The 21,196-nt window shown below is 47.1% G+C and overlaps 1 protein-coding gene across 8 annotated transcripts in view; it reads left to right on the top strand.

Moving 5' to 3' along the window:
• Positions 1–21,196, top strand: part of AFF2 (ALF transcription elongation factor 2) — a 458,181-nt gene that overhangs the window by 417,984 nt on the left and 19,001 nt on the right. For all 8 annotated transcript variants that reach the window (XM_081792749.1, XM_081792747.1, XM_081792745.1 and 5 more), the window contains 7 exons: positions 1,865–2,024; positions 3,689–4,720; positions 5,957–6,078; positions 9,905–10,127; positions 15,316–15,611; positions 16,147–16,210; positions 19,348–19,484. In XM_081792749.1, coding sequence (XP_081648875.1) covers positions 1,865–2,024; positions 3,689–4,720; positions 5,957–6,078; positions 9,905–10,127; positions 15,316–15,611; positions 16,147–16,210; positions 19,348–19,484 — 2,034 coding nt within the window. The remainder of the gene's footprint in view (positions 1–1,864; positions 2,025–3,688; positions 4,721–5,956; positions 6,079–9,904; positions 10,128–15,315; positions 15,612–16,146; positions 16,211–19,347; positions 19,485–21,196) is intronic.

Here is a 21,196-nt window from a genome sequence, read left to right as displayed (position 1 = left end):
TGGATGCTCTGTGCCGGACTTAAAACTACTTGGGGGGAATCAAGGCCAAGTTAGCATAACGGCTGGACTGGTCTCATTAAATCTGTTCCCTCGGCCTTTATTTAGTAACCGAAGACAAAAGCAATTGATTAGATTTAGAGGGTGCTTTGCATAAATACAGAGTTTTTACTGCCATTAAGGAGAGTTGTAGGTCCCTGCCCCCGCGGTCCAGGACACACACACATGCACACACACACACACACACACACACACACACACGTGCGTGCACCTTCCCAGGAGATACAGTCCCCTATTTCCTCTGCTTCCCCTAATCTCTTGGTGTGTTTGGCAGAGAAATGTACTTTCGGATAGCATTTACTTAGCAGATAGCATTTTAAAATGAGCTTTGCTATATGAAAGAAAATACCTACCTGGGAGATTAAAGGGGCAGTCTTTAGGGAGGCAAGGTACATGGAATGAAAAGGCTCTCTGCACGGGATAGTGACTGACAAGGGGCCCATGCTGGCTTAAAAGGGATCCTGTTCCTTCCCAATCAGCGGCTGAGTATGGAGAAAAAAATAGCCACTGCTGAGCGGGGCAGATGGGGGCAGGCAAGCAGTCTTGGGCAGAGGGGTCCTTGGGGTCCTTCTTGCTCCAGTTTGAAGGTGGGACCACAGGACGAGATGCCCTCCGGGACTAGGACTGGACTCTCCTGACTGAACTGAGGGGGGAGAGCCGGGCCAGGAGCTGGGAGCATGAGCGGCCGTGAGCCCCGGCCGATGGGTGGGCCGGCCCGCCGGCCCGGCAGTGACACTGCTCTGGCCCCCGGCCCCGGCGTCACCATGATGAAACTTCCCTGCAAAGAGGGTATTGGGCTCATGAGATGGGAAGATGAGAGCCCTTCCAACTTCCTGAGGTTACAGCCCCACTTGTGACACTGAGCCGGAGGGCAGGGGGCAGTGACAGAGCCCAACATGCCAAGCGGCAGCAGAGGCTGATTTGTTACGAGCACGGGGAGCAAACGATTAGTAAGGAAGACTGTTGATTAGCATTAAAGGCAGAGTGGTGAATGGTATCAATTTTCAAATGCTTTGCTTGGTCAGCTGTACAAATTTGAAATCCGTCATTAGACTTGCTCGGTCCTTTATGACCATAACCTCCTGGTAAGAGTCTTACAAAGAGTTTACAAATATTGGGATGGAGGCGGCCGAGAAATGGGGACTCCGGTCACCTGGGTGCCGGGTGCCGGGCACCTGGCAGGGAAGATGCTTCCCACAGTCGCTGCCCTTGGCGTTCTCCCCTCACTTGTCCAACTCGCTGGGGGGGGGGGGGGGCGGGGGGCGGGCAGAGGCAAGCCTCCCTCCCTCTGGACCTCAGTTTCCTCCGATTCAGATGGGGCTTGAATTCACTCATCCTCGGCGAGAGAACTAACTATATACCGTGTGTATAACTGAGATCACAGCCCCTTGACAAACCTCTGGGTTTCTGAACGAGATGGCACCCGGAAATGAAAAATTATCTCAACTAAAAACAACACGGGACCATTAAGAATTTAAGGCTGCGTGCGGCATGTGGTATGTGTATCTGTGTCGGGAAGGCATGCGACCTTGGTCTAAAGTTTTCACGTGGAATGCGGGAGGCAAGGCCTTCCTGAGAGGGGAGGCAGTGTGACGGAACCCGAGGAACTTGGCCGCACGTTTGACCTCTGGCCGCTCACGGGGCCTCCCGAGCCTCACGTTTCCCACGTGTGGAATGGGACGGTGGGCTCCATTCTGCCTGTATCCAGCAGATCGTGGGTCCTTATGCCGAACGTGGCCGCGGGGGTGCTCGTTGCCCGCTGATTCGAGACTAAATGAGGCAGCGGATGATGTCATTTTTCTTTCAGCCCGCTCTTGGCCACTCCTCAGCCCCCACCTGCGGTGCAAGCCGGCGGGGGCTCCGGCAGCTCCAGTGACTCTGAGAGCAGCTCCGAGTCAGACTCTGACACTGAAAGCAGCACCACTGACAGCGAGTCCAATGAGGCGCCTCGTGCGGCCACGCCAGAGGTGGGTGAAGCGTCCAGGGCCGCGACCATGATTTCCCTGTCACCCACGCACACACACGCGCACACACGCACACACGCTGTCGGCACGATGAATACTTCAGGAAGGTATTTGGGTATTTGACATCATTTTTTCCCTCGAAAACGTGTGTATGCACAGTCCCTTCAAGAAAGACATTTCTTGCCCTGTGACTCCCTTAGCTTGTCTGAGCCTCAAGCCTCGTCATGTGTAAAATCTGGAAGAGTGATACCTGGGATAGCAACTTCTCTTTTGAGAGAACCAGTCAACACCCACTTCTGGTCGTGGGGACACCACCCCTTACTCCAGGTTGAAGTGCTGAATTGCTACTTGGCAAGTAAGACCCAAGAAATGTGATGGATTTTTTTTTTTTAATTTCAATTTGCAGCCTCCAAGTATGTTTGATAATAATTCATGAACACATTTAACACAGCTCCATAAAATACCAAAATTATACTTTTGAAATAAAAAATGTGCTCTTCCCCTCCCTTCCTCTCTGAGTCCAGAATAACCCCTCAGTTCCCCCAAGCCTGCGCCTCATACAGCAAGCAGGTCCGTCCAGGGCTCTGTGGACACTCGTCTGTAATAATCTGAACGTGGACCATGTGCCAGGCTCCTTGAGAAGCCCTTGACCTGCTCTTTTTCACGTTATCCTCAGAACAATTCTCTGGGGTCCTCGCTATCCTTATCCCCATTTTATAGAATAAAGAATAAGGTTCTGAGAGATTGAGAGAGAACTTTCCCAGCATCTCCCAGGTGGACACTGGGAGACCCAGGACCGAAATCGGGCTCTGTGCACCTGCCAGAGCTCATGCCCTTAACCAACAGTGGCAGCCGATACGATTTCCTCGACCCTTCCCTGCCATTGCCCTGTGCGGGTTGGAATCCCAGCTACTCAAGTGTTTTTAATTCTGTCACCCTCTGTTGGCTGGTGCCATAAGCCTCAGCTGACGGCTTTCAGAAGAAGAGCAGTTCTAATAAAAACGATGGCTCTTTTAGTTCAACAGGCAGAATTCAGAGTGGGGAATCAAGCACCTGAATTGTACGCGTCATTTCCATGGCTTAACAGCGGACGCTAATGCCTGCATGCATGTCCCCATAAATTGGTTATTGCCCATACACTGACAAAAATGCAGTGTTTTTTCTTTTTTGGAAGTCAGATCTTTTCATCCTTCAGTAAAAAGAGAAAAGGCTTGTTCTTTTTGCAGTGAACTGCAGCATCATATAGGAGGCACTGGCACTTTGGCAGAGAGGAAGCCTTTCCTTTTGAATTACATGTGAGGCACGCTTGCATGGGTCTTCAGGACCCGAGATCATTACCTCTGCCTCCTGGTGAGAGGTTGGGCAATGAGTCCCACCAAAGGATTTGGGGAACAGGTTTCCCTGCCAGGCCTCCCTGCCCACTCTCTGGAAAAACCCTCTGTGAAGAATTCTTTCCTTCCTGGCCAGAGTGGAGAATGTTTTCAGAAGAGGAGTAGACATTTGTTGACATAAGCAGATCGGGGCTGGGTTGTGGAGTCTTTGTCTACCTGGGTAATTTGATTAGTGTGGATTCCATGTGTGTTTCTAAATGCACTCGGCGTACCGAGTGTCCGTCCAGATTCTTCCAAGAGGTGAAATTCTTTCTTGCTGTCGCTTCTCATCCGCAGCCTGAGCCGCCCTCAACCAACAAGTGGCAGTTGGATAAATGGCTTAACAAAGTGACTTCCCAGAACAAGTCGTTTATTTGTGGCCAAAATGAAACGCCCATGGAGACGGTTTCTGTGCCTCCTCCAATCATCCAGCCAATGGAAGTCCAGATCAAAGTGAAGACAAACCCCAGCCAGGTCCTGGCTGAACCCAAAGAGAGGCCTCTCCTCAGTCTTATCAGGGAGAAAGCCCGTCCACGGCCTACCCAGAAAACTCCAGAAACAAAGGCTTTGAAGCATAAGTTGTCAACAACTATTGAGACAGCTTCCCAGAGGACAATTGGAAAAAAACAGCCCAAAAAAGTCGAGAAGAACACCAGCATTGACGAGTTTACCTGGCCCAAACCAAATATTACCAGCAGCACCCCCAAAGAAAAAGAAAGCGTGGAGCTTCCTGATCCACCAAGAGGCCGCAACAAACCATCTGCCCACAAACCAGTCCCTAGGAAGGAACCAAGGCCAAACATTCCCTTGGCTGCCGAGAAAAAGAAGTACAGAGGGCCTGGCAAGATCGTGCCAAAGTCCCGGGAATTCATCGAAACGGATTCATCTACATCTGATTCCAACACAGATCAGGAAGAGACCCTGCAGATCAAAGTCCTGCCTCCTTGCATTGCTCCCGGGGGCAATTCTGCCAAATCGAAGGAAACCTGTGGTGCCAGCCTGACCCTCAGCACCTTGGTCAGCAGTACCAGCAGCAGCAGCAGCAGCAGCAGCAGCAGCAGCAACATATCCGTCAATAGTGAGGAACCAGCTTTTTCGCCCATCCCTGTCATGCAAACGGAGCTTCTGTCACCTCTACGAGATCACGAGAATCTGAAAAATCTCTGGGTGAAGATTGACCTTGACCTGCTGTCTAGAGTACCCGGTCACAACGCACTGCAAGCAGCACCAGCCAAGCCAGACCCCAAGGAGACTGCGCCGAAGCCTAAGCGCCAGACCGCTGCTGCGGCTGTGGAAAAACCCGCCCCTAAGGGCAAGCGTAAGCACAAGGTAAGCTGTCCCCGGTGGCCTGCCGAGTGAGCATGAGCAGTGGCTGTGTGTTGGCGAACTTGATCTGGAGTCCCATTTGCAAGGAGGCTCATGGCAGTGCATTGCAGTCTTTGGGGAAGGCAATGCTGCTTTCCACGGGGAAGTATTTGACATGACCGGGGAGGATGTGTTAGGAACGGTCCGGGTTTGGCAGCCAGTGTGAAGAGTATCCGATATGGTACACGAAGGATTATGATGTGTAGGAAAGACCATGAAGGCCGTTGCCTTGCCCCAGGTAGCCAGTCCCTGGGATGGGCTCCTTAAGCGACTCCTGCTTTCATGTCCACATGCCACAGTCCCCACCCTGGCAGCAGCCGGGCACCCAAGTGCTCCTAAGGTCAAAAATGCATTCTCTGGGCCTTGTGAATTTCCCCAGACACACATCAGCATCCCCGCACCTGGGTGATACTTTGATGACCCGGGTTCCTGGCCGACACACAGTCTACCCAGCCCGCTGGGTCCCCTGACCTGTGTGGTTGGCCTGACTTGTGGAAACCTCACCTGCGAGAGGTTAGGGCTGAATTCCAGTGCTACAAATTATCATCAGAAGGAGAGGGATGCCTGGCTTTCTCAGCCAGTAGAGCATGCAACTCTTAATCTCGGGCTCATGAGTTCAAGCCCCACGTTGGGTGTAGAAATTATTTAAAAAAAAAAACAAAAAAACAAAAAAAAACTATCATCAGAAGGGAAAACCCAAACTGGCCTCTTCCATTTCAAATACCTTTAGGCAAGTGAATTTGTATCTCATAGGCTCATTCTGTTGTACCTCCAGATCTCAGGGTAGTTTTTTAGAGTAACACCATCTCATCGTGATATTTGGGTAGTATTACTTTTAATGGCTGCCACAGAAAGTCTGGGGCTCTTGCCCTGTCACCGTTTCCCCACTCCTAGGGATGACGGCAGTGCAGCCAGGGTCTGAAAATTATAGATTCTCTTTGCTTTTGGTAGGAGATTCCTGTGCCACCCAATCTTTAATCAGAGGGTCACGTCGCAGCTCAGCTTACTGAAATGCCAACTTCTTGGTAGGAAGTAAGCTAGGCAAGGCCGATTGCTTTCCTTTCTGATCAGAGATGTGCGTTTAACTCCCCTGGCTAATCTAGAAGTTAAAATAGAAGCAAACTGTCTCCCTCGCTCGTGCGTTTTAAATGTCTGCATGTGCCATGTATTTCAAACACTGTATTTTTCTTCCCATTAAAGCCAACGGAAATTGCAGAGAAAATCCCTGAGAAGAAGCCACGTCTGGAGGAGGCCACCGCTATCTGCCTGCTGCCCCCATGCATCTCACCAGCCCCACCCCACAAGCCTCCCAACACTAAAGAGTGAGTGGTTACCCTGTCTTTGTATGACACCTCGATTGTTCAGATTCTTTAGAAACGTCGACTGAAGCCTTTTGTTGGGGGTGGGGGACGGTGGCGGTCCGGTTTCAGAGGGATGGTAAGTAAGAAAACAGAAGTTGCTCAGTCCAGTCCTGACAGCTGTCCCTGGCCACCGGTCTAACGAGGGTGGTGTAAAGGGGGGGAATACAGGCTGCCACATTTGGGGGGACTCCATGAGCTTTCTAGCCGTGTTTCTTTACTCTAACTCATGTGGAGGACCAAAGTGAACTTTCAGCACTAAGGGAAGAGTAAAAGGAGTAAATGAATTAAAAAGGGACAGAATCAAGAAGCACCCATCACTTGAAGCAGATCACCTGCTTCTAGGACACTTCTAGTTTTGATAGTGATGAAAACAACCCCTTGGCCTTAACAGGATGCCCCCGATGCTGCTTCGTCGCTGGTGCCATTACTTAACCTTAATACAGAGCTTGAGGACTAGTAGGTACCTCCTGAACTCCTCGGAGGCCGGGGACATGACACGTTTGAGGAGGCCAGGGAGATGAGGGGCAGTTGCGTGTCAGGGAAAGCCAGCTGAAGATACGTATGTTCATTCCAACCGGCTGGTGCCCCTTCCACCTCTCCCTCTTTGCACCAAAGGGCCAGAGTCAGGCGTGAGGCCCCCTTGTCCCCTCACTCAAATGGCCCCAGCCTTCCTCAGACAAGATCCCCCCTCTGTTGCTACCAAGTGTTGGGACCGAGTTCTTCCATCTTGTAAATATCACTTAACTAACAGTCACGTCAGCTACTGGAACCATTCCGTCTGGATAATTATTGCCATAAATTCATTCAACATTAGAGATTACTTCCATCAAGGACCAGTTTTGGAGCCTATTAGCAGCCCAGAGCAGAGAGGCAATCTGGCTTACTGCTACTAACAATTGATTTCACAGATTACTGTTTAACATCAGTGATATGGCATCAATCAGCCACACGTAAGATGTCGGAAATAAGTTTTCAGCTTATATTTGCTTAGATCCTTGTTGTTTTGAGATGAGAGGTAGGAAAAGGCCAATTACCAGGCTACCCACCTGGTATAATAAGATTTGGGCCCTGAGCTGCCCCTCTGCCAGAGGCTCCATAGCGCTTTGTGTGGTGCCTGTGTATCCCGGGTATAACTTTGCTCTGAAACATCCCGTTGCATATTTGGCTTTCTCAGAACTGGCAGCCCCTGCAATGGGGCAAGCTGAGCCCTTCACCACAGAGTGAGCCAGGCCTGTGGCTCACTTCCCCAGTGGTCAAACATGGTCCTTCCATGACCCTTCTCCTTTCCTAGAGGATGGACTAAAATGGCGTCAGTGGGTGGCACTACCTTCCCAGTTCCCAGGCTTTGACCAGTTCAGGCCACTTGAAGGCACCAGGAAAAGGCAGGAGGCGTTGCCACAACCATCAGTCTCTGATGCCAGTCTCCCTAAGCAGCCCAGTGACCTGTTATTTCTCCCATGTCGTGGAAGATTGATGACCAACTATTCAGTAAATGTGCCATAATCTGAATTGGTTCTTCATAAAATGGTGTTTCTAACTCATGGTCTTTACGGCCTTTCTGCTTTTGTAGTCATTAGGAAAGCAGTGTTTACCTAGTAGCATTTCTCATTCAGGAGGGGCCCGAAGCAGGTTCTTAGGCTCATCAAACAAATCCATGTCTGCTCTGTCCACTCCTTGTGCCTTGTCGACCCTGCAAACCCAATCCTTGGAAATTTCTATGAGACAGCGTTCACTTTTCTAAATGAATGTTCTAAACCTAGCCAAGAATGCCACACCAGACCATGACAGCTGTGGTTCCTGTTGTCCAGCAGGAGGACCCTGCAAAGCCCCGCCCGCACTCCGCATCCCGCACCTCCTCAGGAGCTTGAACCATCATCAGGACCTCTGAAGCACTGAGTGGTGGTGGGGACACACATCTCTTGTCTGCTGGCTTCCTCTGCCATACACGAAGAGGTGCCCAAAGTGGCAAAAACTGTTCTCGTAGTAAGACGCCATAATGGTGACAGAGCGTATCTGTAGAACATGCTCTCTGGGTAGCCTTCACCAAGGAAGTTATTAAAGGCCCCATGGTTGTAGCTCACTAGCAAACGCATGGAAAGGGGCCCAGGTGACCAATGTCCACTGCACAGAGTGTGCTGGCCTGTGTGCGGCATCCTGTATACAGTGGCAGATGGGAAGGCCTAGCCCGACTGTAGTAGCCACTGGCAAATCCAATGCTTCTAGGGAACAGCTTTGCCCCCTGAAGTCCTCACTACCTTCTCAGGCAGCTCAAGTAGTGGAGAAGTGGCTGTGGCTAACAAACCATTCACACCCCCCCCACCATAGATGCCATGGCGATGCTTAACATCCCTCCATACAAATACCCGGAAGTCCAATGCCTCCATATTGATTACACTTAGGGTGGCCTGATGTTTGTGGAGCTTCCTCGTGGACAGGAGTCTGAATCCATATGTTCACCATTGTTTTAATCAGACATCACAGCTATCCGAAAATGGTTCTCCACGTCAAAACAATTTGTAAAATCCACTGGCAAATATTTTTTTAGTTCATTTTAACTAATTGATGTAATGGCAGAAGCAGTTATGTTTTTAGAACTGTTGCTGCTTGACAAAAATTGACATAGGGCCACATTTATGAAACAAAAGTTGGAAGAGATGGCAAATATTATTACAGTTGGCAAATGTGGGCGACACAGTGGAAGTGGAATGAGCAGACGGCGTTGACTGCTACCATTGCAGGAAATCAAACCACTTGAATGCTTGTTCATCTTTGATTTGTTGCCTTGAGATATTGTAAATCTATATTTCTAGACACTGACTGAAATTGACCAAGAGGAAAACATAAATTCTCGTTGACTTAATTTGCTATTGAAAATTGTAGTCAATAATCATGGAAAGTAAATGGCTGCACAGTGCAATATTAGTTGTCTAAGAAAAGATTAAAATTCAAGTAATCTTCATTGATTAGGCTAAGACAGTAACTAAAATGAAAATCCATGACCCAATTACCATGTTAAGCAGCTAGCATAAGGTTTTAGTTGTTCTGTTTTATTTGAAGTCTCTGTCTGTTTGATGGTGCCCATTTAATGGGCAGATAAATCAGTCTGAAAGCACAGGAGTACTTCTAGAACTACAGATGTCTTGTGGCGATATGACAAAATAGTTTTCAAATGGGTTCTGGAAGGTGGAGCACATCAGAACTCTCCAGTATAACAGCTTAAGGTCAGGGGCTTCTTACGCCTCAGAATGGGCACAGAACATTGTGAACGTACAGTGTGCAACGTGTCACAGAAGTATTTAGCGTGTTATTGATAGCTAAGTAATGTAAAAGCATGCTATTTCTTAAGAAGATATCCCCCCACTAATTGTTTATTGTACCATTCATTGTGTGATTATGCAGTTAAGTCCTGGGGCAAAATAAGTAGGAACCATCCTAAAAAATGACGGGATTAAAGTCTGCATTGGATTTTCCATAAAAATCTAATTAAGAGGAATCTTGAAAGGTTGCAAATATCACACTGTAGCACCCTCCATTAGACATTTACATTTTTCATGGAGTTCTGCTTCAAAGACATGTGTTTATTCTTGGATACATACATTTGCATTTATTTATAGTTATATCTCTCTATAGATATCTATGTCTATGTGCATTTTTATATATATACTCTTCACCATAGGCAAAAGACCATCAACTAAAATATCACTTAAGTCGAAAGTACCAGCAGCATGGGAAAAGCCACAATAGAGAGACAAAACTTTATGACACCCTATACTTTTTGTTTACACAGGAACAATTCATCCAGGAGAGCAAATAGAAGGAAAGAAGAAAAGCTGTTTCCTCCGCCACTTTCCCCACTGCCAGAGGATCCTCCACACCGTAGAAACATCAGTGGCACCAATGGTCCCTTTGGTCAAGACAAAAACATCCCTGTGATTGGACAGATCACCTCTACCAAGCCTAAGAGGAGTGAAGGCAAATTCTGTGCTACTTTCAAAGGGATATCCGTAAATGTAAGCATCTTGGAAGAAATATTAGAATCATCAGGTAGAAACAAGTTGACCCAGCTTATCTAACTGGACGTGACCATGGGGGGATGGGCGGAAGAGGCAGAAGATACAAGCGTGTGTGTGCAGAAACACACAAACTCTCCGTTATTTCAGATCTTGGTTATTCTAACGTAGGATGAATTTTTCATTCCAGTCTTACTTAACCAAACAGATTATTATGCAGAGACTCGGGGCCTTGGGTATCCTTTGGTCCAATGCTTTCATGTCTTGGCAGTGGGAAGCTTCCAAAATACTGATCACAGCATCTGGCACGGGGTAGGCACCGATCATTTAGTGAACACGTGGATGGGGTGGGATTGCCCAAGGTCACTGAACTGGGGCTGGAACCCTCAGTTACATCTTCCCATCACCCAGCTCAGCATGGGTGAATTATGCTTAAAATAGTGGCTGTAAAGGATGGAATTTAAAAGATGAATCTGTTGCTAAAAATCACACAATTGTGGTTCTAAGCCCAGCCAAAGGATTATCCAGCCCTTTGGATTTTCTGCACGGCTGCTCCATTAGCATAGAAAATTGAGACTCTGTATCACTTTTCACATCCGCCCAGTCTTTCCATCTGTCTCAGGTATACATACCTGAAGCACAGAAGCCACAAACAGTAGTGTCATCAGTGAATATTAACGACCAGTGCATCTGCTTTTCCATGTATGTGCAGATGTAGCGTCCATATGCATCTAGTCTCCTTTCAGTGTAATATAAAAACGTAGTTACGTGAAAATCAATGAGCTTTCGAATGTCTTGATGCCAGCCTGGTGGACGCTGAACCAGAAGTGCCCGTTTACCACTCCCACAAAAAGCCATGAGGCCTCTGAGCTTGAAGGACCCCGACATAGAGTCCTCCGTCATCTGAGATGGCTGCCATGGCATATGTATCTGGGCAAATATCTTCGCCGGTATAGAGAAATTGTTGTTATAAAATAGTCCTTTTCCATATGAAATTTGCGTGTGTGCACACACACCAACGTAATATTTGTATTCACATTTAAAACTGCTGACTTTGTTAGAAATAAGCCATCTAGTCTCAACAATAATTATACTATCCTATTTTTCACACCTTATGTAGGCAGCTGTCTTTGTACAGGGCCTGGTATATCGGCACAAAGAATCAGGTGCTTGATACAGTTGTGGTTATGACAATGGTACCGCTCACAAGAATCTGCAAAGTCATTTCTACAAGAACTAAAAGCAGCTAGGGAAACCTGATAAGTATGGTTACTTCTTCACCTAGAAATGGATTGTCCTTCTTAAGAAAATCACTGGAGTGTCCCATGATAGTCTCCCATGACTGACTACCCATTGCCTCTTCTTTGGCCATTCGTTCTCTTTGCGAATGGCTTCAAAGCCAGAATACTAGTATATTTTTGCCCTAGCCTAGGAGTTAAGATACTTGGTTCATAGTGCTAAAACTGCAGTGGGTTTTCTGTGGCGTTGGGCAAATTATGAAACCTCTAGAGTCCATAAAGTGAGTGCATTTGACTAGATGATCTATAGGGCTTCTTCCAGCTCCCAACGTGTTTTCAGTTTTGTGCTCTCTGCATCCCCTGTATTCCACATTTGCATGAAGGCTTATTTATTGAGTCAGTGGATGGCTGAGCGTGGACAGAGGACGTGTTTATGTAACTTACATGATAATGGCTGAATGAAGCCATTTCCAGTCCAACGTGCCAGGACTGACATCAACGCCATGTGTGCAGTTGGATGTGGTGCTTCAGAGTTCTTGTCACATATCTTGGCCGTAGAGATGAGTGGGACCGTCTTGGGCTGACTCCACTGTTTGGTCTGGGCCATCTGGCTTTGGCAGTAGAAACATGGAGTTGGCTTAGGAGTTTTAGAAGGCTCCGATTTTTTTATGTGTTTGGGTTGAATAAAATCCATGATGATTTGTCAACTATTTTCTCCCTATCCATCATAACAATTTTTAGATGTGTAGCTCTCATTAAATTCATCTCAGCAAGCTCTTGGCGGTAAGAATTTTTGATAATTAGAAGATCCTGGATCAAGTAGAAAAGATACACTTTCATGGACATAAGAAATGTTCACATTTGGCTTCTATTTTTAATTTTTTAATTTTTTTAATTATTTTTGAGACAGACGGAGAGAGGGGGAGAGAGAGAGAGAGGTAGAGAGAGAGGGAGGCAGAGGATCCAAAGCAGGCTCTGAGCTGACAGCAGCGAGCCTGACGCGTGGCTCGAACTCATGAACCGTGAGATCGTGACCTGAGCCGAAGTTGGACGCTTAACAGACAGAGCCACCCAGGCGTACTGACTTATATTTTTAAGGTGACCTTTTGCCTTTTGACTAAGGCAGGTATGCATTCATGCACTCAGCAAATTACTGGGAGCACAAGGCTGTGGGGCAGGGGGTATGGGGTACGGTAGCCATGTCATAAATCAGAGATGGCTCCAGTGTTCAGAGAGCTCTCAGTGTAAGGGAAGCAATGAAACATGTGCTCAAAGAGCTAGAATATAAAATGGCTGTGGTGATTGGTGTCATAGAGAAGGGATTGAGACAGACTTCAGATCTCTAAAGGGACCAAGGAGGATTAAAGCACTTTTGGCTGTAGACAGGAGGTGGTTTTCTTGGAGGAGAAGGCATTTGTTGAGCTGCACCTTTGTAGATGAGTACGGTTTAGAAATGAAGGGAAGCAGATAAACAAAATGGGATCTGTCCATACAATGGAATATTATTCAGCCTTAAAAGGGAAGGAAATTCTGACACATGCTACAATAGGGATGAGCCTTGAGGATGTTATGCTAGGTGAAATAAGCCAGTCATGTGTTTTACCACAATTTTTTAAAATTAAAAAGTAAATTATCATAAGGCAAAAAAAAAAAAAAAAGTAACAAAGGGGAGGTTCTTTCAACTATAAGACTACACATGAACCAAAACCGGACAGTGAAGAAAGTGAGATGTGTTCAGTCTGGCGGAAGTTCCATGGGAATGAGTAGTGGGAGATAGAGTGAAAAGCTGAAGCCAGATCTGGGAGGACCTTACATGCCAGCAAAGGAGCTCAGCCTTGGGTTCGCATTTGGATGCGAGGCAGTGAAATGCATTGGAGCTTTGCTTAAGGAGCGCCGGCTGGCCGGCAGCAGATTGAGAGTGGATTGGGGAGGCTAGCTCAGAGGTCAGGGGTCCAACCAGGAGGCTGATGGTCTCGGTCAGAAGCCACGAGGACCTGCACTTTGAGGCTTCAGAGGAGGGAGGGACAGACTTGGGAAACACTGAGGAGATGGAATGAATAGGACTTTGGAATTGATTGGATAAGGGCAATGAAGAGGAAGAAATTAAAGATGAGATACAGCTGTGAAATTCATTTTATTCTGAAGCTCTTTGCAAAAGAGTTTTAGGAACATTGTCATTTTTTGAAAGGAAAGAATTTACAGAACTCCGGTATATAAAGCTGATTGAGCAGAGCAGCTCAGATGGAAGGCAAGGTCGGGAGACACTGGTTCCAGTATTCCTACCCCAGGGATGACCACAGTGCCCTTACTGACATGGAGAAATCCAACCTTGGTGACACGGAAGACCATCTGCCATTAATGGAAAGAGGGGACTGCTTTGGTTATGAAATTGGTTTCAGAGCACTTTGAGGTACTAATGTGCCATCTTGGTGGTAATGATCCAGAGGTGATCACTGCAGGTCTAGAGCTCCAGAGAGAAGGTAAGATCGAGGTTTCCATTTGGCAGTAATCTGCATGTTGTCAAATCTGTGCCAATGCATACACGATTGGCAAATCCTGCCAAGGTCAAGGAAGCAGAGATCTGAGGAATGAACCTTGGTAGATACCAACCTTAGGGAGATAGCAACTCAGAAGAGCAGAAGGAGAAAGAGGTCCCATGGCAAAGCATGGCCAGAAATAGAACAGTCAGGATCATCCCACCATTGCCAGGTGGGGAGGGCGTAGTCTACCGTGTGAACAGGGCACGTGGTCTCGTGACACATACTGTCACAGGATTATAAATCTTGCCACCTACTTTCTTCATCTGGATCCCACTCTTTTTATGGGCAGTGACAGTTCAGAGTGAAACCCAGAAGTCTCTTACCCATTTGGGTTTTGATCTGGTCGAGCTGTTACCATCCCAGAGGCCCTCAGGTGACATAGACACAGACATCAGTCAAGACCTCAGTGAACAAAAGGGCAGCTTCAGTCTTGGTCCCAGGCTACAAGGCCTGGTATGCTGGTATTTGCTGCACTGAATTTGGTATTTTGCAGAGTGACTAAGGTACTTATTTACCCTAGTGAAAGTTCTGGGCTGTTCCCTTATCAAAAGTATACATATCAGGTTCACCTCTCTCTCTCTGTCTCGCTGTCTCTCTGTTTGTCTCTCTCTCTCTCTCTCTTGCTCAGTTCTCTCTCTCCTTGCTCATCTATCTTTCTTTCCCTCCCTTCCCCCTTCCTCCTATCCCCACCCACCTCTCCTACCAGATTTGCCAATGGCTGTCTTCATGGGGTAATGGGGCTTATGTAATCACAGTGCCTGACTAGCTTGGGGTTGGTGTCGTCACAGAGAAGAAGCTGGTGATATACCAGGGTCACGTATTTATCCTGCAGCTGTACGCATTGTTTTCTTTTCTCTTGCCTTGTTTCCTAATGTGCTTGACATTCAAAGTATATCTTTGTCGAGAGTGCCGCTATAAACATTGGGGTACAGGTGCCCCTATGCATCAGTACTCCTGTATCCCTTGGATAAATTCCTAGCAGTGCTATTGCTGGGTCATAGGGTAGGTCTATTTTTAATTTTCTGAGGAACCTCCACACTGCTTTCCAGAGCGGCTGCACCAATTTGCATTCCCACCAACAATGCAAGAGGGTTCCCGTTTCTCCACATCCTCGCCAGCACCTATAGTCTCCTGGTTTGTTCATTTTGGCCACTCTGACTGGCGTGAGGTGATATCTGAGTGTGGTTTGGATTTGTATTTCCCTGATAAGGAGCGACGTTGAACATCTTTTCATGTGCCTGTTGGCCATCCGGATGTCTTCTTTAGAGAAGTGTCTATTCATGTTTTCTGCCCATTTCTTCACTGGGTTATTTGTTTTTCGGGTGTGGAGTTTGATGAGCTCTTTATAGATTTTGGATACTAGCCCTTTGTCCGATGTGTCATTTGCAAATATCTTGTCTTTTTTCCCAGGATGGAGACACTCCAAAAAAGACCGCGTCTGCCACCGTCACGGTCACCAACACTGCTATTGCCACTGCCACTGTCACTGCTACTGCCATTGTCACCGCCACTGTCACGGCCACTGCGACCGCCACTGCCACAGCCACTACCACAACCACTACCACAACTATTTCCACCATCACATCTACCATCACTACTGGCCTCATGGACAGCAGTCACCTGGAAATGGCGTCCTGGGCGGCCCTGCCCCTTCTGTCCAGCAGCACCACCAACGTCCGGAGACCCAAGCTCACTTTTGACGACTCGTATGTTGTCCCCCAGTTATCGTGGACACGGTGGGGCGGGGGGTGGAGGCTTTACGGCTTTTCTAGCACCTTCCACGTGTCACCCAAAGTAAGACCTTGGCAGTAGCTCCTCCTCCCCACGCACAGCTTTGTCCCCACCAAGAAATGTCTTCGGCCCATTTTAATCATGGAGCTCTGTTACCGTTTCCAAAGACAGGTGCTTAATTCTAGGTTGCTTTGTCCCCCTTTCTTATCCGCGTCCTCAGATGGAACAGTGTGTCAACGGCAGCCAGGTTCGTTTGGGTCTGTGGAATGTTCAGACCATGGAATGCCTGGGTTAGAGGGGCAGTTATTTATCCTAATGCTCCATTACACACTTCACGTTCCACTTCTGGGGATATTTCCAGGCTGGTTGTCATACGAGGGAGGGCATTCACCTACCTTTTTGAGGGCATTGTATTGGAATGGATTTATAGCGAAATAATCGGTGATTCTTCTGGCTGTCGGCAGAAAGATGAAACATTGGTTGCTGAAAGAGCTCGTTTCGTTTGTTTAGGGTTCACAATGCTGATTATTACATGCAAGAGGCTAAGAAGCTAAAGCACAAAGCTGACGCACTGGTAGGTTTTGTTCCTCTCGTTGCTTTCCTCCCACTAAGGTGTTATGCTTTGAAGGGGAACCAAGAAGGCACTTTACATATGAGTCAGAGTTCCTCGCTGCTCTGACACAGGGAGACTGGGGCTGGTCGATTCCTCACAGCATAGTTCCCAAGTCCTTGAGAGAGTGTTGCCCTGCCATCATCCATGTTCTTGCTCTTCCTCCCCTTGCCCTAACTTCAGGAGCTAAATGGCATACGCTATTGCTATCTTTCAAGTGAATTTTCAAATGACTTTTGAAACTGCCCTGGAGAAAGTAGGAACCCCCATTGGTCCCAATAAATCAGGACCAGTGTGGCAGAGAGGTTATAGAAAGCTGGTTAAGTGGCCTCAAAAATGGGCTTTGGGAAACCCGGGTGTGTAGAAAAACCTCCGCCCTGTGCTGCATCGATCACATGTTTCCAGAGTGAGGCGTACAGCCAGGCGGGGACCCTACACAGAGAAGGGAACTTCCGTCATCTGGATTTCTGAGGACGCATGGCCCCGCTGCCTCCAAGGGTCTTGGCCACCTAGATCAACCATGAGCTCAGCCTGTTGAGTTGTTCTGACTGCGCCTCCCAACAGGGGGTGTCAACCACGTGTTACAATTCTTTGGGGGCCTTTAAAACAAACATGATGCCCAAGCCATACCCCAGACAAATGGAATCAGAAGTTCTGAGACTGGGACCCTGGTATGGGCATTAACCCTCTCCACTGTCCTAGAGAAGGCTCTCAATGGTATCCTCCACCATGGCATTGGGTCCACCCAGGACTTAGAGGACCCGCGGTGTTAGGCCCTGGCAGGGCTGTGACTTGTGTCAACACCAGCTGCATCTGACGCTTCCCTGTTTTCTGTCAGTTCCCCACCATGGTCCAAATTGCTCAGGTATTGTCTACAGCTAACCTTTCTGTGGGGTGAACCGTCCTTTGAAAACTATTGTCCTCTGCTCCTGCAAATGAAAAAGACAAAGCAGGCTCGGGTCCAGCTGCACCAGAGATGCTGGGGAGACGGTGCCCGTGACCATTGTATGGGGGGCCGGTGATATGGAAGGTGTGTCCTCAACTCCGCAGCAGCACAGAAGTGCTCTGGGGTCGACCCTGTCAAAATCAGGGCAAGGGAGCACATAAACGTTCTCTTGACAAGCTGGTCTGTGGGCTCAGGAAGAGTGGGATGTGCAGAGGAGACCATGTGGGTGAGATTTAGAAGAACTGAGAAGCATCACAGCCACAGAGGTACATATGTGTGATTGAGAACTAATACTCTGTACCTTCCACTGTCGTCTTTATGTGTACCCCCAAAATCACTCTTGGTCTAAGCCATTTAGAAAAGGCATTTTCATTTGTGGGGATTTCATCCCCCACATGGGGGCAAAAGCCAGTTTTGGGGGGTAAAGTAAAAAAGTCAGACATTGCAATGGTGTGTGACCTGCCCCCCCCCCCCCCCAGGCCACAGTACGTAAAGAGATAATGAATATATTTTTGGCATTGAAATTTCAGTGGAGCTGTGTGAAAAAAATATCTGAAATAGCTCCCTCAGTAGCCAGAGGTGAGGTAGTAATGATGGAAAAAAGGTGGAGAAACACCCATCTAGAGGAAGATATCTTTGCTAGGCTTATATCTGTGTCAGGGCTAGAAGCCCCTCTGTAGTTCAAGCCCCTCGTTTCATGGATGGGGAAACTGAGGCCCAGGAAGGGGGCGCGACCTGGCCACTGATTGGCGCTATGGCCATGTAATTTTCCATGTGGACTTCAGTTTCTTCTCTTGGAAAAAAAGAGAGGTTTGGGCTAGGAGATCTTTAAGCAGCCTTGCAGCTATGGGTTTGTGAATGAAAAGTCACTTTGAAAACTCAGGATGTAAAGATTAATTTCCCCATGGGAGAGTCAGTTGGAGCTGGATTACCTAAGGAAATAATGTTGTAAGGCAAGAGAAGAAGGAGATAGTTTGCATACACACACACAGGTTTTCATCAAACCACTTTGAATTTGGTTGAAACCAGTATTTTCCCACAACAGCTTACAGTAAGGAAACCACAGAATTCCTGCGGTATGTAAAAGCCGAAGAACATTTGTTATAGAGTCACTTACAACAAGCGATTGTACTTAATCCTTTGCTAGAGACAGCCTCTCTGCCATTTTGAGAATTGAAACCTTCACAGTCGCAAGAAAATATTTTGATAAAAGGTATACAAGAAAATTAAAATAACTAAGTCTGCATTATACCGGTTCTTTTCCATAAAATTCCGTATTAGTGGAATTCTTACATGCCGCTATCAAAAATTGAAAACATTAAACACTGTTATAAAATACTCACTATAAAAGTGTCATATATAATATTCATTACACATAAAAAAGAAATCAGTATGTCTAAGTCAGTTTAATCATGACCATTATCAGGGCTAAAACCTTTTGCAATAAAATTTTACTAAACTAAAATATTTAGTAGTGCTATATTTTTTGGCTTTTTGACACGCTGTTTCAGACCATCATTTACAATGAAAGTGATGTGATTATTGTCAACACTCACACTGAAGCCTCACATTTGTCATGACAATAGCGTCAATTTGTTACCCTTCTCCTGGGGTGGGGGTCAACGTGCTCCCAAAGAGTTCCAAGCACAGACTGTACGTGGACTTGGTCCAGGAGCCTTACCAAAAACAGAGTTCATTGCAAGCTCTGTCCATAGGACCCTGCAATGACCAGGCTAGTCCATTCACTGCATAGAAACTAGCCAAGGCAGTGATTTGCATGCCGGGCCACTAAAAAATACTGACGACAACAGTACCACAAATATATGATAACACCACCACGACACGCGCGCCACCTTGGCCGCCTTTTCTCTTCTCAACCAGCGCCAGTGTCATGACAATAGAACCTTAAATCAGCTGCGTCATTGTCGATACAAAGTCACACATCGACTCCCCTTTCCATCGCGGGGCCTGTCCTGTGCCTTGGGGAATGTGTGGCAGTCTCTCCGGCCTTGTGCTCATGACCAGAAATATCTCTGGACGTTGCCAAATGTTCCCGGGGGTGGGGGGTGGAAAATTGCCCCAGGTTGAGATCCACTCCTTTATAAGAGGGAGAAGAGAGGCAATATCGTGCTCACGAGCGATCTTCCCGTTTCAGTTTGAGAAATTTGGCAAAGCCGTGAATTACGCCGACGCAGCCCTGTCGTTCACCGAATGTGGCAACGCGATGGAGCGCGACCCTCTGGAAGCCAAGTCTCCGTACACCATGTACTCTGAGACCGTGGAGCTCCTCAGGTTCATGGCCTTTCCAAAGCCATCTTCCTAAGCTCGTCTCCCTCATAATTAGAATCTGCTGTGTTTTCCAAAAATATCATTTCCTCCTCCTAATGGTTTGTCCCGTGCATCTTCTTCTTAGAAGCCATCATAATTAGTTCTTACCATTTGATTAACGTCATGGAAAATTTATAGTTGATGGACACTGCCTTGATAAATGACCCCCTTCAGAGGTTATAATGTGAGTGTTATAATTTGCAACCTTCATAAAATTAAAATGGAAACATGGTGGGTGGAAGTGAAGTGTAATAATTTTACCATTTGGCATTGACACTTGCCTTTCCAAAGCGCAATTCAAGAAAGGTGGCACTATCGGGACTCCTGTTATAAACCATGTTTTCTAAGTATTTCTGCCTCAGTTATTAAAAAGGGGCCATGATTACGGGCGCCTGGGTGGCTCAGGCGGTTAAACGTCCATCTTAGGTCAGGTCGTGATTTCGCGGTTTGTGAGTTGGAGCCCCCGCATCGGCTCTGTGCTGGCAGCTCAGAGCCTTGAGCCTGTTTCGAATTCTGTGTCTCCCTCTCCCTCTGCCCCTCCCCTGCTCACGCTCTGTCTCTCTCTCTCAAGAATAAAATAAACATTTAAAAAAACTGTAAAAAGGAGGGGCCGCAGAGTTGACATTTAAGGCCACAGGTGCACAGTAAACTTCCCATGTGTCTGGAATTTCAGGGAAACAGACAAGGTGGTAGCAGGGGGAGGGCCTCTTGTTGGTCTCTATGGAGGAGAATTTGTGGGTAATCAGAAAAATTCCTGGAAGAAGGAGAAAGAAAAGAAAGGCCCATCGTGGTATTTTCCAGTAACCTGCAGATATTTGTAAAATAATTTAATCCACTTCTGAATGGTGGGAAAGCACCATCATTTGCTGGATGGAGTAAATAATTGCCTTTGAGATTGAGTGATCCATTCTTTACCTGATAGGTCCTTATTTCCAGGTCACCTCTGGCTCCATTAATTGATTATGCTGGGCCTAGTTTTTACTATGTTGCATGTGTCTGCATAAACGGTTACAAATCTGAGGCCCTTGTAATTAAACCTTCACACAAACACTGGACACGTTTAGCATGCATATTTTCCCAGAAAAGCACTCCAAAAGATCAAAAGAGTGTGGACTATTCTAAAGAAAAAAAAAACAAAAACTATGCTTGCATAGAATCAGATGATTAAGTTAAAGCCACAAAAGTAAGGAGATTATGAGGACAGCAGCCTCACCTTGCCAGGCCAGGCAGCCACCTTCCAATTTTCTGTGTTCAGAGAAGCATGTGAAGTATCTCTCGGACTTACTTTATGCTCTGTGAAAGCCACCACTGCCATTCTGTAGCTTTTTAAGGGGAAATTGATTTCTCAGTGAATTCGAGGCTGCCAGTGATTCTTCCAAGATGCACAAGATGAAAATTCTCACAAAACTTATAAGGATTAAAAATTGACGGGCAGGGCACTGGGGTGGCTCAGTCAGTTAAGCTTCTGACTCTTGGTTTCATCTCAGGTCGTGATCTCACGGTTCATGAGTTCAAGCCCTGCATCGGACTCTGCTGACAGCGGAGTCTGCTTGGGATTCTCTCTCTCTCCCCCTTTCTCTGCCCATCCCCCACTTGTGCACATTCTCTCTCTCTCTCTCTCTGTCTCACTCCCCCCCCCTCCAAAATAAATAAACAAACATAAAAAAAATTGAGGG

The sequence above is a fragment of the Panthera onca genome, chromosome X (assembly GCF_046562875.1).
Source record: "Panthera onca isolate mPanOnc1 chromosome X, mPanOnc1 haplotype 2, whole genome shotgun sequence".
NCBI classification, from domain to species: domain Eukaryota; kingdom Metazoa; phylum Chordata; class Mammalia; order Carnivora; family Felidae; genus Panthera; species Panthera onca.
Note: the sequence above shows the minus strand (reverse complement) of the source record. Positions and strands in the feature narration are given on the sequence as shown.